The 18,869-nt window shown below is 38.7% G+C and overlaps 1 protein-coding gene across 2 annotated transcripts in view; it reads left to right on the forward strand.

Annotated features, from left to right (window-relative positions):
• The window catches only part of STXBP5L (syntaxin binding protein 5L), a 219,584-nt gene that overhangs the window by 13,243 nt on the left and 187,472 nt on the right, over nucleotides 1–18,869 (forward strand). For both annotated transcript variants that reach the window (XM_074809076.1, XM_074809084.1), the window contains exon 2: nucleotides 5,633–5,730. In XM_074809076.1, coding sequence (XP_074665177.1) covers nucleotides 5,633–5,730 — 98 coding nt within the window. The remainder of the gene's footprint in view (nucleotides 1–5,632; nucleotides 5,731–18,869) is intronic.

Raw genomic sequence — 18,869 nt, forward strand, 5'->3', positions numbered from 1 at the left:
GAAAATACCTTGAAGATCATCTAGTCCAACCATGAACCTCACACTGACCGTTCTCAACTCCACCAGATCCCTCAGCGCTGGGTCAACCCGACTCTTCAACCCCTTCAGGGATGGGGACTCCACCACTGCCCTGGGCAGCCCATTCCAACGCCCAACAACCCCTTCTGCAAAGAAATACTTCCTAAGAGCCAGTCTGACCCTGCCCTGGCACAGCTTGAGGCCATTCCCTCTTGTCCTGTCGCTTGTTCCTTGGTTCAAGAGACTCATCCCCCCTCTCTGCACCCTCCTTTCAGGGAGTTGTAGAGGGCGATGAGGTCTCCCCTCAGCCTCCTCTTCTCCAGACTAAACCCCCCCAGTTCCCTCAGCCGCTCCCCATCAGACCTGTGCTCCAGACCCTGCACCAGCTTCGTTGCCCTTCTCTGGACACGCTCGAGTCATTCAATGGCCTTTTTGTAGTGAGGGGCCCAAAATTGAATGGGTTCACAGAGGTTTTATATAGCAGTAAAATGATGCCCTCTGTGTTATTCTTTATACACTTTCTGATGATGTCCAGCATTACTTGACTTTTTGGGTTGCTGCTGTACATTAAACCAAAGACTTCAGAGGAATGCCAACCGTGCCCACAAAATCACTTTCCTGAGTTGTAAATGCTACTTCCAAATTCAACATTGTGTAAGTCTAGTTAAGATTCTTTTTTTTTTCCCTCCAGGTGCCTCATCTTACATTTATCCACACTGAAGCTAATTTATCACCTTCTTGCCCACTTATTCAGGCTAATGAGGTCTTTCAGGAATTGGTCACCATTGGTACTGAATTTCACTATCCAAATGACCTTACTATCAGCTATGAACTTGGACAGTTCAGTGTTCACTACCTTTTATAGATCATTAAAGATGATGAATAAAATTGGTCCAAGCACTCATCCATAGAGCACCCAACTTTTGAGCGTTCTCATGGTAAAAATACATTAAACGCTATCCTTAGTTTTTTGTAATCTAACCACCTTTCAGTCCACAAAAAAACCTTTTCTTCAGTCCCATGACAACTTTGTTTAGTAACATTGCTATGGAACGTTATTAGAAGGCTTTTGGAGAACTTACATATATTCATATTCTCTTTATTTACATGCATGCTGACAGCTTAATGGATTAGAGAAAATTAATCAGACAGGATTTCCCATTGTAGGAACTCTGCTGGCTTCTGCAATGATCTTTATCTGTGTGCTCAGTTAGTCTTCATTTTGCCATCTTGCCGGAGACAGCAATCAGCCTTTCCAGTCTATAGCTCCCGAGACCCTTTTGTAGAACTATCTATGGGTATCTTTATCTAAGAAAAAAAAAGGTAGTTTTTAGAATATATCCTGTGAACATGCTCAGAAGTCCTGGTTCTTAATGTAGGTTAAGAGCTAAATGGAATCCATGGCTTGGGTTTGAAAGTTTGGAAAGTTTTAACTGCACTGGGACTTTTACAAAAAATATTCCTTTGAAAATTTAAAATTTAACTAATAAAAAATATACCCCTCCTGTATTGTTTTCTTAGGTTGGAAATCTACTGATATCTTGTCCTCTCTCCATCTTTCATGAGCAGGGAGCACTCTTACCAATCAGATTGCAGGCACAGAAGCCTATAAATGAGGGATATCATAGTCTTAAAGCAATATAATACATGGCAGCTCATCTTTATAAGCACCCATTTTCACCACTACAACCTTGGTGAAAGCTGTAATCGTTGACATTTTTTAATTTCCTACATAGCTGAGTAAGAGGCTATAAAGGTTTCAGTCAACACTTCATCCTCTATTCCGTAAACCAATCAATTACTTGCTTCAATGAGATTTTTGCATGTGGCATGTTGGTTGCAATTTGGAAGTAGATTCTACATCCTGAGTCACAGGCTTAGACTACATAGTTCAGTTGTAACAAATAGACATCTTCTCAAAAATTATTTACCTAAGTAAATCGGTTTTGCTGTCAGGTGTTACACAAAACAGGGTATCTGTAAAATATTAGTAGAAAAGTTACAAATTTTAAGTTTGTGCAAATTAGCAGGAACTGTTTTGACTATAAACCCTATTACTTAATTGATACAGTTTAAAATTGAGTTTAGTCCTGTATTTTATGGAGCTCTCTAGAGAGTATAAAAATCACTTTGAAAAAAATGGTGCCTTTGCAGTCTAATACAAACTACCATAAAACAAAAGTTAAGAAAACCTGTTATACTAAAAAACTGCATTATACGCATGTGAACAATTATACCGGATATTGCATATTATTACTAGTGAAATTTTCTTTTTTTCAGCTAATGAAATATATCATGGTAGCTTAGACAGAAAGAGATTGTTGTTACGTTCCATACAGCATATTGAAAAGTTCATTGGTAGAACACTAGAAAGCCCAAATAATCACTTTCCTATATTCATTTAGGTAAATTTGTTGTGTAAAGATTATTTTAATGATATATATATGCAATTCACCATAAGAATAGTTGCTTAAAATTATTTAAAAGAGAATAACAAACCTAAACAAAGATGTATGCTGAAATTGTAACTGCATTTGTAATTGTTCTGTTTCAAATAAATTATTTCACATATTGCACATAAACTGTATGTCCTAGGGAGCACAGACTGCCTCTAGAGACAGTATGCCAAAAAAGGAGACATAAAAGAAAGCTGGATAATGTGGAGAGAAGCAGTCCTGGCTCCATCTGCTGTCTGCTTTCTCTCTCCCTTATTTGGTTGTTGGGTTTTTTTTCACCTTTTTTATTAGGGCATTCATGGTAGGTAGGTCCTGTACTTCCTTGAACACAGACTGACGTTTCAGGATACTTTTTTCTACTTTTGCCTGTTAATGAGATAGTTTAATTTTGGAAAAAAGATCTACTTTGTTTTGCATATTCTGCTCACCACTGATAGTTCTGATCTATATTGTTCATATTAGACAGAGCTCAGTTAAGTAGGAACACACTTTTTTTTGTCACCCTAGGATCAAGTCAATTTTGTGACCTTCCCCTCTTCTTCATCTGTATTAGTAAATGCTGTAAAGAAGCCCAGGCACAGTTCTGGAATCATTACTCATTCTTACATGTATGCTCACACTAGCTTTATCAATGCGTAATTGAAAAATCTACTTCAAGTGCTAGCTTTTCATGCCAATTTTTCTCACGGTCCTTGGAAATAGAAGGGTTGTTGGGCCAAGGCTGGAGGTCTGAAGTGTTGCAGCGTGTCCCTGTTCTGTTGAATAGACTTGATCTTCAGAATCACTTCTGAGGCTGCTTTAATTTGTGCCAAAATCTCAATCATAAAGACATCTTCTGCCTTAACTGAGTGCAGTATAGCTTGGCTCTCCTTCCAAGCTGGTTTCATCCTTTATTTAGAGTCCTAGTAAATATAAATATTTTACTTGAAAATTGTCATTTACTTGGATGTTCAATAGACTTCAATAATATTTTTTTTTTATTCTACAAATAGCAGAATTGCATTCACAAGAACTTCCCAATTGGAATTAGTGTAAACACTCAAATTTGGAAAATGGCTGCAAAATAGAAATAACATTTTTAAGTCAATCATAGAGTTCAAGAATTTTTACCGAATTATGATCCTGGAAAGTTGTACATCACTGTGCTTCCAAAACATAGTTCTGTCTCAATAACAGGACCCAGTTAAAATTTCCAAATGAAAAGTCTGACTGTAGACAGCAAAAAATACTGAAAATACAAAGCAGATGCTAAATACATAGGCAGGAATGCAAATACCTCTTTAAAAATATTGATCTTTGCATTGTTAGATCTAAAAAATAGTGTTGAAATCTCCAGTCATAGCTAAACATCAGAAAAACTTACCGTGACTGGAATTGCTAAAAATTCAAACTTTATTACAGAAGGGTTTCTAAAAATGAATAAAAAAAGATCATTTGTGAAATGTGTTTTTTCAGATAAGGAAGAACATTTATTCACAAGAATACAGATATCTCAAATATAATAGAAAATTAGTAATCCAGTTAGGCCAAACATTCAACACACTAGAAAATACTACACTTCATAATTCCTGATGTTTTTGTGACTTGAGAGGTAAAACCTTTTTTATAATATGTAAGTCTAGTTCCAGCTTTGATGTCAGAATTAAAAAAAAATTATATTTGAGTAATCCTACTACTTGAGAAGTTGAGGTTAAAAAAAACCACACACCAAACCAGAAGCAACGTTGTGGAGATCTTTGATAAATGTCTACACTGACAGAAAAAGTGAGTTACTTTTCTACAGCTTACTGAAGTAGCATGTTTCTGGATCTTTGCAGTCTAGAAACTAATAATTAGACATTCTTTTAAAAGATATCCCTTATCAGCAATAATTAAGATATGAGATGAGTAAGATTTCTGTTAAGGAAGTGGTTATTTGCTGAAAAACATACATTTGGTTGTTCCCAAACTACTTGTGAATATCACTTCAAGTGTTTCCAGCTGTAATGGAAGAGTTGGAGTGGTACAGCTGTAGAAATCATCAGCTGCTTTTACTCAACAGGTCTGCCATTAAGGAATTCCTTTTGTTGAAGTTGTTCCACAGAGACTGCTGAATACTTCAGCAGACACAGTTCATGAACAAGATAATTTCAAAGGTAGAAAAAAAATCTTAAAAATTTAAATTTCATTCACTTCAAAGTACTTCCTCTCCAATCCCAATCATATACGAAAAAAAGAGTCAATCCTAGAGTTCAATATTATATTAAATATTATGAAACATTATTATTATACTACTAAAACAATATATTATTTGTTACCCAATCTTAGGTAAGCAGTCACACACACAAAATTAATTACAGTTCATTTTTATGTGTGTTTGTATAGTCTAGTCTAGTTATTTTCAATTTTTTTCTTATGTTAGCATTCTCCCTCATCAGATTCTTCTTCTTAAGAATCAGGCAGGTCATATTGGCCATAACCTCCAGGTTAAGATAACTTAAAATATTATTTGAGGCAGTCTTCAAACTCAAGGATGCATTGCATCATGCTCTGTTCATTTATTCCCCAAGGTATCTCTGCAAAAATTAGAATTAAAAGCATAGAATTCTAAATAAAGATTAAGAAAGGGTGAGTGGTTCAGTTGCTCATTTTGAGAACCTCTACTCTGGCATCTTTGTTTTTTAAATTGATATTAAGGATTTTTGCCTCATAGACTCAATTCAGTTTATTGGTTTATTGGACCTCTTTCCCTGGATACGTTCCATTTCTTTCTGCTGAAGCTGTTCTGTTGAGGCTGAGGTTATTTGTGACAGTGTTTTAAGAGCATTTTATTTTTTCAATTTGCAGTTCAGCTGCTTTGCATGTTGATGTTATCTCCTGGTATACCATATAAGCAATATATACCAGTTGTATATTGGCATATACTTTGCAATCTACTTTGTTACAACAAAATAATTTAAAATATTACTGAGTAAAGAGCAAATCTAGAAATTGACGTAAGTGAAATTCACCTCTGTATTCAAAATACTATATCTTTTAAAATACTTTTCTTGAAATGTATTGCAAATACTACAGCATTAGCAAAATATAGATTCTCTTCCTATACACATAACATAAAACATACATGGCTGTTATCTGTGGTTACAGTTCAATCACTTTGCTCATTTGTTCTGTTTCAGACGGTTCGCCATGGTTTTCCTTATCTACCCACTGCCTTAGCTTTTGACCCAGTTCAGAAAATTCTGGCAATTGGAACAAGAACAGGAGCCATACGAATGTATCCTTTCTCATTCAGAATTTACACCATTTCTATGTATTTGTAATACATTGATGTGAATCATCATCTACAAGCACTCAGGTAAGGTTACAGTTTATGTTGTTATGTTCTACTTCATCTTGCTTTACTAAATGGACTGGAAAAGGATGTGCTGTTGAGGAATTACCATTAGGTCCTTATAGTGTCCAAAGAAAAATTTTTGGTTGTCTTTTTGACATAAGGTTTTGGCATACATTGGTTAATATAAAGCAGAATTAATGTTTGGTTTTCAGCATGAAATATACTTCTAGTATATAAAGATAGACTACAAAGTGGTAATGAACAAGTTGTGAATGTTGTGCTAGCAATAAATAAATTCATTGCTGCAATGCAGCTAGCCATCTGTAGACATCTTCACTGTAGATATCTAGATATGAGATATTGTTTAGACTCTTCCAATGGGGGGAAATAAGGGATTTCAGGTCAAAATTCATCTCTTCCTGGAGGAGAAGGTGAAACCCTCCAAAAGTGACTCTTTCTCTTAATTAATTATAAAAGTACATCAGTGCCAGCACTTTATGTATTTTTTTATACAGTAGGAATTTTAAGTTAGAAGTCTACACAGAATAAATTGAATATAAATGTAAGGAAAACTTGAAAACTTTGACAAAAAAAGGATAATATTTAAATGTGAAGATAATATTTAAATGTGATGTATTTCAAATTGTTTCCCTGCATAATTTTGTTAGTTTGTCATGGTTCAAATGTATTCTAATTTGTTGAAAAAGACATATAAAGTATGGGAAAAAAGAAAGTATGACAGGAAGGTTTAAAAATTACAAGATATAGAAGTAATAAACCAACATTTTTTACAACATTTTTGTAGCTAAAAAAATTCTGGGTTTAAAGTAGGGATCAATGCTGTATGAAATACCAATCTAGTATTTTCTGGTTCTTTTGTTACCATATTCCCAAGGTAACTATAAAGCTAATGAACCCAAAGGCAGGTGACAAAGTAAAGAAAAATCTCCTCCTGGAGAACCAGTCTGTGCTTCATGTAACATGAATAGAGCTTTGTTTCCTCCTTTTTTGAGTGCTCTTGTTATGAACAGTTGCATTTTCATAAGCCTTATTTTCTATCTGATCCAGAACTTCTCACAACACTTAACTAAACCTCAAGTTATGGCAATAAGCTTTGGTTTGATAGTTCTTAATATTTACCTATATGAAGTAGATTGAATATATTCTGTTCAATTATAAAGAAGAAAATCCCCTTGAATTTGTGCACTTCTGGGAAAGTGCAAGTCTAGTAGTCATGCTTTCTTCTTTTGGGAGGTATGCAAGGTTAAAAAGCTGGAGCTTTGTCTCTGGAAACTTCACTGATATATTCTATGAGGGGGTATTGGGAATTTCATGGGTAGTGTAGATGTAGGAAGAAGACCTTGCAGAAGATTGATTCTCGAGCCCACCTCTTCTTTTGATCTCAGCAACCTGGCTTTTGTGGAAGAAGTGCTGTTACTGGCTAGGCATCCTATACCTTCATAAATTCCTCCTTTGAGCAAAATGCAGGTACAGGTTCCTGTAGAATTAATTTAGACCTGCATGTCCCCTGCCACAGGAATGGAACATGAAGTGGAAAATTAGCTGACTAGGAAAATATCCCTAACCTTATATAAAATTCTCTCTATATATTCTATGGAAATGGATTATAAAGGGTGAGAGGAAGAAGGGAGAAGAACATTTTTCAAAACACCCTTCCCTTTAATATCTGTTCTGCAGTTTTGCTACCAAACTCCTACCTCTTCCACATAAAATCTTCTACCAGTTCTAGTATCTGAATCAAACAAGAGCATCAAGATTGCCGGGGAATTTGATTTTTATTTATTTTTTAAAGATGTCATCTCATAACATAAATGCTTCTCAGCTAGGCACACAGAGCCTGGTTTGCTTAATTGGGCACTGAATGGAAACTGTGCTCTGAAGACAGGGGGTGCCATAAAAAGAATTATTTATTCATTTTAACTGAGGCTTCTCCACTTGGCTCTCAAAGGTTCACAGAACATATTACATAAAAAAGCCTAGTTCTGGACTAGTAACTTTGCATTTGTACACAGGGCTGAACAGTAATCAGTGAAACAGGGCCTGGGACCACACACAGAACACCACTCATTTAAGCCAGTCTTGCTGCATCCATTTATAATTGTTGAAATTAGGCAAAATTCAAGTCAAGATGTAATAGATTTAGTATTACATCTGAAAATACAATTCATAATGGAATTTTTTTAAGCAAACTGGAAAAAAGTATAGATTGTAATGTCTACTATAAAAAAGTATAGATTGTTAAATGCAGTTGGTGGCCGGTCACGAGTGATGTCCCCCAGGGCTCGGTTTTGGGGCCACTCCTGTTTAACATCTTTATTGATGATCTAGACGAGGGGATCGAGTGCACCCTCAGTAAATTTGCAGATGACACCAAGTTGGGTGGGAGTGTTAATCTGCTCGAGGGTAGGGAGGCTCTGCAGAGAGATCTGGACAGGCTGGAGCGATGGGCTGAGGCCAACTGGAGGAGTTTCAATAAGGCCAAATGCCGGGTGCTGCACTTGGGCCACAACAACCCCCAGCAGCGCTACAGGCTTGGGGAGGAGTGGCTGGAGAGCTGCCAGTCAGAGAGGGACCTGGGGGTGTTGATTGACAGCCAGCTGAACAGGAGCCAGCAGTGTGCCCAGGTGGCCAAGAAGGCCAATGGCATCCTGGCTTGTATCAGCAATAGCGTGGCCAGCAGGGACAGGGAAGGGATCTTACCCCTGGACTCGGCACTGGTGAGGCCGCACCTCGATTACTAGGTTCAGTTTTGGGCCCCTCACTCCAAAAAGGGCATTGAATGACTCGAGTGTGTCCAGAGAAGGGCAACGAAGCTGGTGCAGGGTCTGGAGCACAGGTCTGATGGGGAGCGGCTGAGGGAACTGGGGGGGTTTAGTCTGGAGAAGAGGAGGCTGAGGGGAGACCTCATCGTCCTCTACAACTCCCTGAAAGGAGGGTGCAGAGAGCTGGGGATGAGTCTCTTGAACCAAGTAATAAGCGATAGAACAAAAGGTAATGGCCTCAAGTTGCACCAGGGAAGGTTTAGACTAGATAATGGGAAGCATTTCTTTCCAGAAGGGGTTGTTGGGCGTTGGAATGGGCTGCCCAGGGAGGTGGTGGAGTCCCCATCCCTGGAGGGGTTGAAGAGTCGGGTTGACCCAGCGCTGAGGGATCTGGTGGAGTTGAGAACGATCAGTGTGAGGTTAATGGTTGGTCTAGATGATCTTCAAGGTCTTTTCGAACCTAGACAGTTCTGTGATTCTGTGATTCTATGATTCTGTCTCCGAGTCTTCCACAGTATCCTGTAAAAATACTTTTTAACAGAGCTGCACAATTCCATTCTGCCAGGAATGTGTTAGGTAACAGAAAGAGAGAATTCATTCCACACATGCTGTGTTTGGCTGGTGCTTCTAAACAGTACTGTGCGTAGTGGGAAAGGACAGACTATTTGGCTACCACCAGAGAAATGCACCCAATTATTTATTTGTTTATTTATTGGTGGCACCAAAGGGCCTAGTTTGGGTCAGACTCTGTTGTGCTGGGCAACACAGAGGCATAGCAAGACCAAATTTGTGTTTAGTATTCATATAATGATGTAGAACAAGTTTTCCTGTGACCAGTGTAAGTCACCTAATGATATTGTTGCTTCCCTGTCTTTCTGAAAGATTCACAAAGTCTTTGTATTTCTATTGGTCACAAGTTAACAGGTCTCAAAAGACAAGCTGTTTCCAAAGAAAATGAAATGTGTATCTCTGTGTTGTGAATTAATGTTTAACAGTATGCCTTCAGGTGATCATTTCAAATGATCCAGCAGCAGTACTGGAATTGGCTATGCTAAATTGGCCTGAAATAGAGTGTATTATTCATAAGTTGCCATTAGAGTGCAGAGATAAATGAAAGTTCATTTTGTTATGACAGTCAATTTGTCTTCTCCTAGATTTCTTTTCAGACTGCTTTAGATGCAACTGCTGTAGCTTCTATAGCAATGGGAATTGCTGTTGCTATGCTCTGCTGATCCCAGCAGTCTCTGTGGGATTCTCAAGGAACTTCAAACAACAATGTAGGTTTTACCTACACTGATGACTGCTGGGTACTGGATCCTCATAGGGACAGCTATGTTCCAGCCCACAGAATGAGAGTGTCCTGCAAATCATCGATGAAAGTATCTTCCTATTACCAACACAAGATAACAAAATATGCAAATAAAGGGAAAAAAACCCACTCTTGAAACAATTGCTATGCCATCTGGTCATTCTTTTCCTTTGGCCTATACACAGCAAATTTTATCTCCCCTCTGAGGAATTTTTTTTCCTATTTGAAACGTGTTCTCAGCTCCCATACTTTTGATTATTGCTCAGATCATTGCTTGATACCACTCTACCTGGACTATCCTTGCTTCAGACAAGCACAATCAGATGAAGAGGGGCTATGAAATTGAATTCCTTTTCTTATCATCTCCACATCCTCCTTCTGGAGAACCTTCTGACATTATACACAATAAAACAAAGTGTGGAGTCTTGGGTTACTATCAGAGAAGGTTCTGTATCACCATACAAGGGGGCAAGAAATTAAGAGACTTGGTCAAACTTAAGTCTCTTCTTCAAGAGGAAAAAGAGGAGTCTAGGGGGTTGTCACATTCTTGATCTGAATACATAGATTAAAATCAGTGTTGTTTGCAATGATTATTCCAGTATCAGATCTGAAGAAGTGGCGTGTTGCTCTCAGACTTCAGGATGCTTATTTTTATATTGTCATTTATTCACCTCACAAATACTTCTTAAAATTCATTATAGGCACTTTCTGGAGTCACTGAGTCCTTTCCTTTGGACTTCTTCCATCACATCAAAGATGTGCTTAGCCAGTACAGACACCTACTTCAAACATAAAGAATAGAGCATATATATATATTTTTGCATTGAGTTGCTGATTATTTGGTGGTCAGCTGCAGTAAGAAATTCTGAAAGAGACTCTTCTATAGCTATTATCGTCTTTACTTATTAAGAAATGAGAGAAATTTTGTATTAAATGGAAAGAAAACAACTTACTGGGTCCAGAATGGCCTCCACACCACTGAAAGCTTATCCATCATCAGATAGGCTTAAATTAGTGATATGTCTTTGGAAATGTTTTAGTCTTGTGTACTGTCATTAATACATATTCTTTAGACTTATGGGCTTCATGTTGTCATGGATGCAGGTTATGGGACATGTAAATCTTCATTTTCACTGTTTGTTGCTTGAGCAAAAAAGTAAGCCATCCACAACACATGCAAGGCCTTTTTAATAGACACAACAGCTTGATGTAGTCCAATGTTATCAGACAATATAGTAGCCATTTTATACCTAAGCAAACAATATTCTGACTCACTAGTATATGAAAGTGCAAGTGTTGCTCTGCCTCCACCTTTAGCTTAGCTACATGGTCCTGACACTTTCCTTGCTTTGACTCTGGTGCTCATCAGGTATTTCCATAAGCAATCCCTTTCGCTAACCTGGTAAAATACTAGCTCTTTTTTTCTGTGTTACTTTTTTGCCAGATTAGTGAACTCTGGAGCTAGTCAGAATGATGCATAAGGAAACTGGAAGGAGTGCATAGTTGGGACTGGACAGAGTGGGAGATAGAGGATAAATAGAAATTTTGGCAGTAAGAAGCAGGTTATTAGATTGACTTGTCTTACTATGTGAAATTGCATCCCAGAAATCCAGCTATGGCAGAATGCAGTTGTCTCTGAAATTTGCTACAAAATGTAGAAATAGCCTTTCAGTTCTGAGTTTTTTTTTTTTCCAGAGTTACTATCCCAAGTAAAGGGGGAGGTGAAATCTAAACCTAAGATAGCTCTATTGAACAGCATGGATTCTCAGCAGCTGATGTACACAGAGAGATTGTATTACCAGGAGGTAAAACTGAGGCTGTTTGTGCACTCTAGAAAAAAATCAGGCAAAGAAAACAAATAGCACTAATTAAATCATCCCCTGCAGAGTTCTGAGAAGGCATGGAATTTTACAGTAGTTAAAGGAAGTGTGGTAAAGAATGTTTGACATCAGGTCGGATGTACTTTAAAAGAAAAGAAGAGAATATAACTTGAGGTTTTGGTCTGTTAGAAGGATAGCATAACATCTAAATATAAAGTGTGACAGATTTACTCTCCCTGGAACTGCTGTCTCTTAATCTAAACAAGGTTTCAGTAGATCTTTATCCTTAAAATAAGCCAACTGTGTTCCGTGCTGTTTACTCTATGTGATTTATTGGGCAGATGGAATGGGGGAAGCACAGACAAGATCATAAAACCAAAGTTCTGTTGTTTGACTTGGAAGAATCATTGATGCATTTCATCTTTCTCTCATTGTGGAATATATTTGGGATTTTTCCAGAGCACTTGAGTGATTCAGGAACACAAACCTCACAGAGAGTCAGTACTCCTAAGAAGTTCTTTTAACAATCTCCCTGGGAATCAACACATACATATATGTATTTTTATATGCATAGATACCTAAATAGATTATTACAGAAATGAATTTATTGTCAATCTACAAGCATAAAAAATTATTATAAAGGATATAAAAATAAACAAATTTTCCTGTATGATTAAATCTGACAGAATCAGAGTTTGTGGAATTTTAAATCTATACTGAGATTACTATGCATCTGGTTACGTGTCCTCTCATATATATATATACATATTAGGTCTCTGCTTATATGCATAAATTTGGGTCCATTGGTCTCTGAAGCCTCTTTCATGCTTTTTAAGTAAGCAGGTTAAATATGTCACATTTAAATGTACTGGGCTTCCTTCACTTTCAATTGGTGTTTATCCAGGAAGTAAAAACAGAATTGGACATCTTTAAACAAATCTACTAAGAAAAGATAGATTTTCATATATTTGGAGAGGCACATAAAAATAGCATACAGGTGGATGAATCTGGCAGCATTTTAACTGGAGCTGATGACTGCATTTATGATCACTGTCTGAAAAAAATGCTTTCTGGATGTTTGTTGCAAGAATTTTATTGAGTTTAATAAAAAACCCAACTTACTGTGATATTGAAACGATGACTAGTGGTAATAGTCAACCATTTCAAAGAAGTGATGTGTCTTAATTAGACTTTGTGTGAGCTTTAGTGCTTTCCTTACCTTTTTTCTTCAAAACTTTGCTTTTTTTTTTTAATTGCTTTTATCTGGCAAATACTCTTGGTGGGAGCAAGAATTGATATTTCTCCAAATAACTTAGGAAATCTAATATCTAGCAAAAAGGCAAACCCAAATTACATAAGTACATGCATACGCTGGGAGTCTTATAGTGTTGAGAAGAGAGACATATTTCTGTCTAGCTACAGGCACTCATTCCATTTAAATTCTTGACGACTTCTTAAAGTTGCGCATATGTTGTTTATGGAGGGAGGCTATGGACAAAAGGGAGCTGTGGGGACTTGAATGCCCGTCATGACGTAGAAAGGTGACAATGACTCTGAATAATTGTCTCTGCATTGGGAATACCAGTGTAGAAGATCTTTGGAAGTTTCTGGAACCAAAGAGATCCATCTGTGAGGATCTTCTGCAGCAAGGAACATCAACCGCATGTTGGTGATTCATTATGAGATGGGACAGATGTAGTCACACACTATTTCGACCAAAAGCTTAGGTATGGGTGTTGGACAAATGCATAATTATTCCTGAGGTCTGAAAATGGGGAGATTGACAAAACAGAAAATATGATCTCATTCAGAAGAGCAGGAGGGAAAGGTTTCCTTGAAGAGGTTCTTTGCCCTCATCTGTGGCCAGCTCAGTCCCTCTTTCCCTAACTGTGACTTAGTTTCACTCCAGTTCTCAATAGTACTTACATTTCTATTCCTCAGCCCTGACCTGTCTTTTCTAAGTGGCAACAAACAAGCAACATTCTTTCAAACTCCACCTTTCTCCTGACCTATACAAAGCAGCCTCTGAATGACATATTTTTTTAAAGGAAACTGTAGAAAGTCAAGAACCAAGATGTTTCCTGAGTGCTTCAGATACAGCATTCAAAGCCACACATGAGTACAAAAAGAGGAATCAAAAAAGAGCATCACAGCAGAAACCAAGCTTGTCCAAAAGAGATTGTGGATCAAGAGCTATCAGAAAGTGAATAGCTGAAGCAGCCAAGTCTTAGGGGGCATCTAAGAATGTAAGCATAGCATCAATCTCCTCATCCAGAGGGAGCACAGGAAGGGGAAATTACACAGAAATGTTGGGAGCCTCTTCCTTGTTAGTGTTGTTGTGAAAGAGATCAAAGGTAGTTTAGAAATTTATATGTAGAAGTGACCACATTTAACAGAAGCTAAGCACATTTCTACTAACCTACTCAATCCCCTTATGGACACACAGTAAGTTCATAACCCTCCTCAATCATGTACATGAGTAATATCCTCAGTGCCTGGATCATTTGGAGAATGTGGGAGGTAGTGCTTCAAAAAGAACTGGTCCTTACTATTCCTTTCCGAATGGAAAGACTGCCCTGCGTCATTGCAGAGATTTTACAAGGGACAGCAGGGACCTATGATTTAGAGAGAACTAGAAACAATAGCCCCCAGTCTCTTTCATAACCCCTTGCACTCAGAAAAGCTCTTTTGACTTCATGCCTACATGTCCTAAGGGCCAGTCAAACCAGAAATGGGCTCCATCATTGTCAGGGCATATTCTCATGACTCAGCAGCATGCAACATCTATTCTGGTGTAGACAAGCACCAAAACAGTGCTGAAGATCCTGTACCTGATGGTAAATAAGGTATTAGTCTTCATCAGCTCTTAGGCCAGAGTTAAGTAAGGCACAGACACTATGCCTTCTGGTGAAGCCTGTTAAGATGCTTATAAGTCTACACTGGTGGGCTTCCAGGGCTCGCATAGCATGGGGTGGTAGTTCACAAGGTATAGGTAGTTACAGCAACCCTTAGTTGTACATTAGATGGAAATGTGGATTCCATGAACTGGCTCTCCCCTTCATAGTTCAAGTACCCACAGAGATCATAGACTTGGAAGATTTTGTTGGTGTCTCCTGCTATTAGTATTTGAAGGAAGATAGATTGAAGGATGGTATTTGAGGCAATCAATCACCACTGGTGGGCTTACATGTTGCAAACTAGTTGCTAACTAAAAAGTAAGAGTTGGAGTTTCAAGGCTTCACAAGGTGTTTGACACACTTGAAAAGAGGCATGGACTTCTGAAACCATATGAAAGGTTGATGACCTCATGGTACTAGCCTACAGGAGAGGGTCTCTGCAACTTGGCTCCACATCTGAAAGTTTTGCATCAACTGCTGATCATTTCACATCCAGAGGATAATGCTGTCCCACAAATCTAAGCTTTTTTTCTGGGATCAGAATCTCAAGTCAATCATACATGAAGCAATCATGGTGGAAAAGACTCCCAAAAAAATCATTCTGCCTATCTTCTTCCACAGAAAAGGAGGTCCAGGAGGATGGTCTCACTAAAATATACTTCCAACATAGCTTCTGCAGATGCAAGATAAAATTGCATTCCTCTTCTGAAGCACCTCACAGAGTGTATTGTCCAAACCTGTACTGGGGAGGTAGGCCAGGAAGCAGGTACCATTGTGCTGCTCAGAAATGGTACAAGCAGGAACAAGAAAATTAGAAATAAGAAAGACGTTACCTGGACAGTGGTGACACGTGCAGTCACAGGGGCAATGAAGTGCTAATGTCATCTGTGAGAGAGACACTGAAGGCCAGCGTAATGCTCCCTAGATAGCCTGTAACTAAGTAAGCAAAGGTTAGTGGGATAAGTCTCTCTTGAGCTGATGTTCAAATGAGATGTCAAATTTGAATGAAAATGCCTGAAACAAGTAAACTGAAAATGTCACAAGTGTCAGCACAAACTTCTTCTCCTGTTATAATGTAGATAGAACCAATGTTTATGGGGATTTCTTGAGGAACAAGCCATGAGTGATGCAAGATGGTGAGTCTTACATACCTGTTTTGATTTAAGATCCACTGTATCAGCTCGAATGATCCTATGGCCAGATAGTAAACAACCAATATTGGTATCACATTTCATGATTTCATATACAGGTGCCAGATTTATCAGTCACCTCTTAAAGTAATGGAAGAAACTCTGAAACAAAATCAGACAGGAAGCACGCCTTCAGTGTGAAATTACCAGGAAGTCAGCTTCAGTAGTTTGGGAAAGCGACTTTATTTGTGAAGCACATGGGTAGTTGTATCTTTTCATCTAATGTTTTTGGGAACTTCAGTGTGTCTTTTTAATGGGTTAGGTGCATCAGAGGTGATACTATGACAGGGGAGAAATAACTAAAAATAAGAAGAAAACCAACAGCGATGTGCAGAAAGTTACTAGTTTTCACTTGGCAAAAGAGAAAAAAAATATTTTTGTAAACAATTTCTTCCATATAGCTAGTCTAAATCTATCCTCTTTTAGTTTAAAACTATTGGCCCTTGTCCTATTGCAACAGATCCTGCTAAAAAGTTTGTCCCCATCTTTTTTATATGCCCCCTTTAAGTATTGAAAGACTGCAATAAGGTCTCCCTGGAGCCTTCTCCAGGCTGAACAGCCCCAACTCCCTTTCTCCACAGGAGAGGTGTTCCATCCCTCTGATCATTTTTGTGGCCTCCTCTGGACCCACTCCAACAGGTCCATGTCTTTCCTGTGCTGAGGATCCCAGAGCTGGATGCAGTACTCCAGGTTGAGTCTCACCAGAGTGGAGTAGAGGGGCAGAATCCCCTCCCTCGACCTGCTGGCCACACTTCTCTTGATGCAGCCCAGGATACAGTTGGCTTTCTGGGTTGCAAGGGCATGTTGTTGGCTCATGTCCAGCTTTTCATCCACCAGTACCCCCAAGTCCTTCTCCCCAGGGCTGCTCTCAATCCCTTCATCCCCCAGCCTGTATTGATACTGGAAGTTGCCCTGACCCACGTGCAGGACCTTGCACTTGGCCTTCTTGAACCTCACGAGGTTCACATGGGCCCACTTCTTGAGCTTGTCCAGGTCCCTCTGGATGGCACATCCCATCCCTCAGGCGTGTCAACCACACCACTCAGCTTGGTGTCATTGGCAAACTTGCTGAGGGTGCGCTCAATCCCACTGTCTGTGTCACTGATGAAGATATCAAACAGCACTGGTCCCAGTACAGACCCCCGAGGGGTCAGGGGCCACTTGTCACCAGTCTCCATCTGGACGTTGAGCCGTTGACCACTACCCTCTGGATGTGACCATCCAACCAATTTCTAATCCACCAAAGAGTCCACCTATCAAATGCATATCTCTCCAATTTAGAGAGGAGGATGTTGGGGAGACGGTGTCAAAGGCCTTAGAGGAGTCGAGAGAGACTAACTATAATAAAGTACACATTATTTAAAGAATGGTCTGTCAGCCATTGTGCTAACATTGTACTAATATACTCGTAAGACAAGGCAGACTTAACAAACGAGCTCTCAGTGACGCTAGGTTTTGATAGGAGTCCCTTCCTTTATATTCTGTCTTTCTTACTCTGTGAATGTTTCCTTTACAGGCATGCTGGATTAGACATTACATTGCAGATTTTGCAGTTACAGTGTCTTTCCTTGACTGTTTCTTCTGGTGGGTTGGCCTAGCCAGCAGCTAAGCAGCACACAGCCATTCACTCACTCCCCCCAGCAGGACAGGGGAGAGAATTGGAAAAGCAAAAGTGAGAAAACTCATGAGTTCAAATAGAGACAGTTTAATATGGGAAGCAAAACTGTGTCCACAAGCAAAGCAAAATAAGGAATTCACTCACTACTTCCCATCGGCATGCAGATGTCCAGCCACTTCCTGGGAAGCAGGGCCTCAGCACGTGGAACAGTTAGCCACTTGGGAAGACAAATGCCATATCCACAAACATCCCCACTTCCTCCTGCTTTCCCTGAGCATTGTACTGACCACAATGGTATGGAATATCCTTTTGGTCACTTAGGGTCAGCTCTCCTGTCTGTGTCCCCTCCCAGACTCTTGTGTACCCCGGCCTACTCACTGCAGTGGCAGAGTGGGCAAAATAGAAAAACTCGATGCTGTGCAAACACTGCTCCACAATAGTAAAAACTCTGGTGCGCTATCAATTCTGTTTTAGTCATGTATCCAAAACACAACATCATACAGGCTGCCGTGAAGAAAATCAGTTCCATCCCAGCCAGACTCAGTACACTTCTCAAAAATTCTCCAGTAATGTTTGTTTGAACAGTTGTGGCTTTCAAACAACGATGACTGGAAATCTAGCAATCTTAAGATGCTTTCATTGCAAAACTGCTGACTTGAGCAGAAACAGGATTTCACAATCTTCTTTCTAATTATTGATAATAACTGTGCTTTCCAGTAAACAGTATATGGGATTTTTTTCATTATACTAAATAAATATTAGCAAGTCTCCGGGAATATTCAGGTGTTGCTATTATACATTAGCTCTAAAAATGCTCACAGACAGAAGGAAATATTGGAATTTGATTTTAGTGGACTGTGGTTGATTTCTGGGTTTTTTTTGTGATTGCTCCAAGAAAGCTAAAGCCCTAATCACCCATTACACTGCTAGATTTTAAGCAGCTACAGCAGGTGCATTTTAAATGCTAAGACTTTTAGAGGAGTTTGAGTTTCTGTTTTGTTGTTTAGCTTTATTTTCTACAATGCAAAATTGATAGCTCTGTGACAATATATTTACATATTTCAATTGCTTCAGTAAATAAATAAGGATTGGCTGAATTATGAAGTTTGATCTGCGACACACCAATTTCAAATGCTCTGTGCTTTTATTATGAGATGAATCAATGTGATGTGTGGTAGAAGTTTACTAACATTTGAGGAAATTCATGAAGTAGGCATGCCCATGTATAACTTTACTCAACTATATAGTCTCCCAGAAGCCTATGATTAGAACTGAACAACCTAGTCTTTTAAGGTAATTATCCTTAATTTGTTGGGTTTTTTTCCAATTCACAGGTTGAAATAATTTCTTGATTCAGATGTGGATAGATGTTTGCCCCAGCTCCTGTTATAACAGTAGTGCTTTGTTTTTCACAACAGTTTTATTAATATTAATTTGTAGAGTTTGAGAGATTTCACTTTAA

Source organism: Strix aluco, chromosome 2 (genome assembly GCF_031877795.1).
Source record: "Strix aluco isolate bStrAlu1 chromosome 2, bStrAlu1.hap1, whole genome shotgun sequence".
Classification (NCBI taxonomy): domain Eukaryota; kingdom Metazoa; phylum Chordata; class Aves; order Strigiformes; family Strigidae; genus Strix; species Strix aluco.